Below are 4706 nucleotides of genomic sequence, written 5' to 3' on the forward strand. Positions count from 1 at the left end.
CAATATATGAGAAATCAGCCTTCAAAGTTTATGATTTCAGGCATTTCCCATGCAGAAACTATCATCAAATCCTTAAAAAGTGTTGTTTTAACATTGAAAATGGGGAAATTAACAGCATAGAATGATGTATAGATATATAAAGATTAGTTTAGTGCAATAAAATAGATTTAAAAAAATTTGACATTCCAACATGTTTTGGCCATTTTCTCTGAAACACGATTTGTGACGAGTGACTGGTTTGGCTTGTCTTTGCCACATATTCAGCTTGACTACCAACCTTGTATACTCAAATATTTGGATACTTGGTCATTAGGCCATCTATTCCTTGAGTAGGGCCCTCAGTCTTTCCTTGCAGGAATCCACATTGGTACTGTCACAATGCTCATCGGAGGTTTATCCTACTCAACTGCCACTCAATTGCTAAAAAATGTTTCTCCAACTTCGGCTCTTTTGTGCTTGCAAACATTTCATAGAATGACCCCTGAGGTTGGGAGAAAAATAAGTCTGGAGAAGTTTTATATTTGTTGTGCAATATCATGTAAGATTAAAAATGTTCCCATGTCTGTCAAGGGACAAAACTGCTAAGTAGTATACACTCGTTTTCGCTTAATCTTCCATGCATATTTCAGAAGGACAAAATTTGTTCCTAACATTTTCTTTAAAAAAAAAAACTCGGACACCTTCTGGTGCTGCCACTGGTGCCACTAGAGTGAAAACCAAAACTTCCTTTTAAGATGGAAAATGTCATAATTCTAACCTTCTCTATTGCAGGTGAGCAGCTGTTTACAGGTACCAAGTGCAGCTTACTCTTACATTCCATTCTATCCACCCTATACAAAGTTTTTCTGTACGACAAGGAAGGTTTTGTTAGCAAAGAGAGATTTGAGATGTTTATGATACCATTATTGAATCAGGTATGTTAAACATGTGTTTTAAAAATTATTTTTCCGAAAGTTGTACTGACATATTTTGGAAATATAATGTAATATATTTTACTAAATTAGTTGATGAATACTATTATTATAATGCTGATTATACAGATTTTCAATATTCTTTGACATTTTTGATTCTTAAATTGCCCTTGGTGTTAGCACTAAAGCATTCTTATAAGAAGATTCTATTCAACAAAGCATAGCTGAGTTGATAAGAACACACTTTTACCTCATGAAATATTCTATCCCATTGCACTGATAAGCATGCTTGACGCAATCCAAAGGAGAACGGCACAATTTGTGGTCAACAATTACTGCCATAAAACCAGAGTTACTGAAATTATTGAGGGACTGGGATGGGAATGTCTCTCGCAGAAAGATGTGAAGCAGCCAGGCTGTGTCAATAATATTTCATTCTAACGGGGATTCACCAATTACATTCAATAAACTTCAATGTTGAGATGCTAATCAGCCAAGTGATTCCTTCACAACAGTGCAATAGAACTTTTAGGAAGTGGTACTTTATAAATGCCTATGCCAGTACCAGTCCCAAAATAATCAATACCAGAGCTGACAGATATAAGAACTCCTTCCTGTTCAGGCCTGTTTACGACTGGCATAATTTGCCTCTTAAACTCACAATTCAAACTACCGAAATTGAATTAAATTCTTGTCCACACCCCAGAGGGTCATGGTACAGTCCTGTTCTGTTTTGCTTTGCAATCATGATGATAATGAATATTAATGATTTGTATATCATATATTCCCAGGTTGAGAATACCAGTATAGGGGAAGTTGAATATGAAGCTCTGATCAGTCGCCACTTGACCCCATGTATAGCACAGATGATGACCTGTGCTCAGGACACAGGCTGTTGGCAACCACTCAACTACCAATTGCTTCTCAAAACACGTCATTCAGAACCAAAGGTAAAGTAATGGTGCTCCGCTTAAGAACATTGAGTATAAAATTAGATTGCTAACTGCCCTGTACAGTGTCTGAAGTATGAATTGTGTATGCATAATGTGCAAGTTTGTCTACTCTACATGTGAATTTTATGTGTACAAGTTGACTGATGTGTTTAGATATAAATGAAGTTTTCCTTCCATTGCTGTATCTGACAAGGTAGTGTATTCAGGATGTTGACATTTTTAAAAGGTTGAATGCAGCCTGGCAAATTGATGTGAGCTGGCCACCAGAGGGAGTTTTAAACAGATTTTATTTCTTTTAATTAATAGGTTCGTTTTGCCACTCTGGTAATCCTGGAGGAAGTGCACAAACAACTTGGTGAGGAGTTCCTTACGCTATTGCCAGAAACACTTCCCTTCCTTTCAGAACTCTTAGAAGGTAAATTCACAGAAATTTTTAAAGTAAATATGCAAAGTTTTGATAAGATTAAAAGAGTGATGTCCAAACTATCAAATTTTGTTTGACAAAAAATTGATGTATGCCCATATATAGTCATGATACGCCTAAATATGTTCATGATATAATGTGATCATGACCATATTTAGGCATGTCACATGTTGTCAAACAAATTTTGATAGTCTGGATATGTCTTAAAGATTTGAATTGTGTCCAAAACTCGTCAAATTCTATCAGATTTTTGTCTTTTGGACCCAACAGACTGTATTTGATCAGGCTGTCTGACTTGCTGCAAAACTGTAGAAATGCATGGTGTTTTTTTGTTAGGTTTGATGTTTGTAATTGGGAGTAAATAAATGTTTTTATTTTTTTTATTTTTTAACACATCCTGGTTTAATTTTCTTTGCAGATGAATCAACTGAAGTTGAAATGCAATGTCAAAAAGTGATTGGACAGCTTGAAAAGACGCTTGGGGAACCTCTAAATAAATATTTTTAAAAGAATTGATCTGTTGGACGATGTACCTTATATACTATAGAGCAATCCGCGTGTAAAGATGACCCGAGTTTGAGAAGATTTTTGGATGATTTTTTAATGTTGGGCATATAAGACGACCCTCTTGTATCATCTTTGGTATTCCAACTTTTTGCTGCTTATTATGGTCTTGATACAGAATCTAGCTGTCTAAATCGAAGCCAAATGTAGGGCTAATTGTCCAAGTACTGTGATACCATTTTATAGGATTTTATGTGTTCATCAAAATCTTGCTTTTAATCTTGCATTCATTCATACTACTGTAACAGACAGTAGCTTCATTTTCAGTAGTAGCATGTTTTTTTGCCAAAAGCATCCAGATGGAAGAGAAAGTAGAAAATAAAATGTTATAGGTGAATGTATTGTAAAAAGTGTAGTTACAGGATGGTTAAGTGCTTTAAATTTATATAATTAGGAACAAGAATTATAAAAAATTCTTGCCTAACCATTTATTTGTGTGGATTATCATGTGTATTTACGAAGACTGCAACTTTTGATAGCAAAGTATATGAGATTGATTCAAAATTGTATTGAAAATGTTCTGATGTGATATGAAGGTATTTAGCATTTTGTATATCCTTTTGCAATGACCTTGAATTTATCGAGTTCAAGGTCAAATTAGAACTTTGTACAAACGTGCATCCGGAAATAATTTATCAAAATTTTTGTTATCTGCACCAATAAATCTAATTTATTTCAATTGCAATAGCATGACAAGAACATGCTTTGTTTGGTGTTCTGTATGATTTCATAGCACAGTTGAGTTGGCTTTTACAGTACCGGTGGTAGCCAGTGTGTGCACTCAACCATGAAAGTGGAAATCCTAAAATTTTCCTATAGTATTGGCTATGCCTCATATGTTTATAACATCATTTGTTCCTGGAATCACACAGAGCACTGCATCTATCGTTTATATATATGTATGTATAACTTGATAAAGATCTATGATGACCAAAAGATTTCCTTGATTCCTATCTTCAATAAATTTTTGCGAATTACAGACTATATCTTTGTGTTTCATTTACATATTTATTTGCCTACGCAGCACCTTTAATATAGATACTGTATACTGTAGTTACAAATAAGTCAGTATTTCATTTGAAGTATATTCTGTCAGAGCACATATGAAACACAATGGTTGATGTAATGCTAGTGGTAATATATTAATAATGATAATAATAATAATAATAATAATAATATAATAAAATTGCCCTAAAAATACATAATTTTTTATTTTATTAATTTCGGCAAAACAAGTGACAAAGACGCAATACAACTTTGAATGCGCCATGGAGTGGCCAAAGGGGTCGGATTTTATTCATTGGCATCAATTAATGCCGTTGACGCCCAATTTACAATTGTTAATCTGCATTGGTTGGAAAGTTTGGTAAATGGCATAACAATACAAAACGCCCTTGATAAATTGGTCTTGCGAAATGAATTATTCTACATAAATGCACAGGAAGTTATAAATATACCATTCTTACCATAAGCCTACAAAATATTTCATAAAACATTGTTTAATTCTACCACAACGCAGTTCCTTTTATATTGTTAGTAAGTGATTTTCTTTTTACATTTAACAGTGTCACTGCTTTGGTATGCATTTCCAGTATGTAGGCCTACAAACTGGGTGTTAGAAGACTTCACTGTGGCATTGGTATGATACACGCTTAAAGTAATTGTTATTTTTTCTAACGTTCCATTAGATATGTATTTTCTTGATTTTTTTTACCTCCTAACCCCCCCTCCTCCTTTTTTTAAAATAGTTTTTTTGTACCTCTTCTACCAATGTCTTCTACCAATGTGTTTTTTTTTTTAATAGTGTCAGCATTTATATTGTAAATAATATATTTCATAGATTTTGATTGATTG

General features: G+C 33.7%; 1 protein-coding gene across 3 annotated transcripts in view; it reads left to right on the forward strand.

The window, feature by feature from the left end:
• The window catches only part of LOC117106309 (HEAT repeat-containing protein 1-like), a 40557-nt gene extending 36726 nt beyond the window's left edge, over positions 1 to 3831 (forward strand). For all 3 annotated transcript variants that reach the window (XM_033247676.1, XM_033247678.1, XM_033247677.1), the window contains exons 39-42: positions 772 to 914; positions 1703 to 1861; positions 2171 to 2279; positions 2707 to 3831. In XM_033247676.1, coding sequence (XP_033103567.1) covers positions 772 to 914; positions 1703 to 1861; positions 2171 to 2279; positions 2707 to 2795 — 500 coding nt within the window. In that variant the 3' untranslated portion in view covers positions 2796 to 3831. The remainder of the gene's footprint in view (positions 1 to 771; positions 915 to 1702; positions 1862 to 2170; positions 2280 to 2706) is intronic.
• The last annotated feature ends 875 nt before the right edge of the window (positions 3832 to 4706 follow it).

Source organism: Anneissia japonica, unplaced genomic scaffold, assembly GCF_011630105.1.
Source record: "Anneissia japonica isolate Jap-2015-1 unplaced genomic scaffold, ASM1163010v1 scaffold287767_len825999_cov190, whole genome shotgun sequence".
Taxonomy (NCBI): Eukaryota; Metazoa; Echinodermata; class Crinoidea; order Comatulida; family Comatulidae; genus Anneissia; species Anneissia japonica.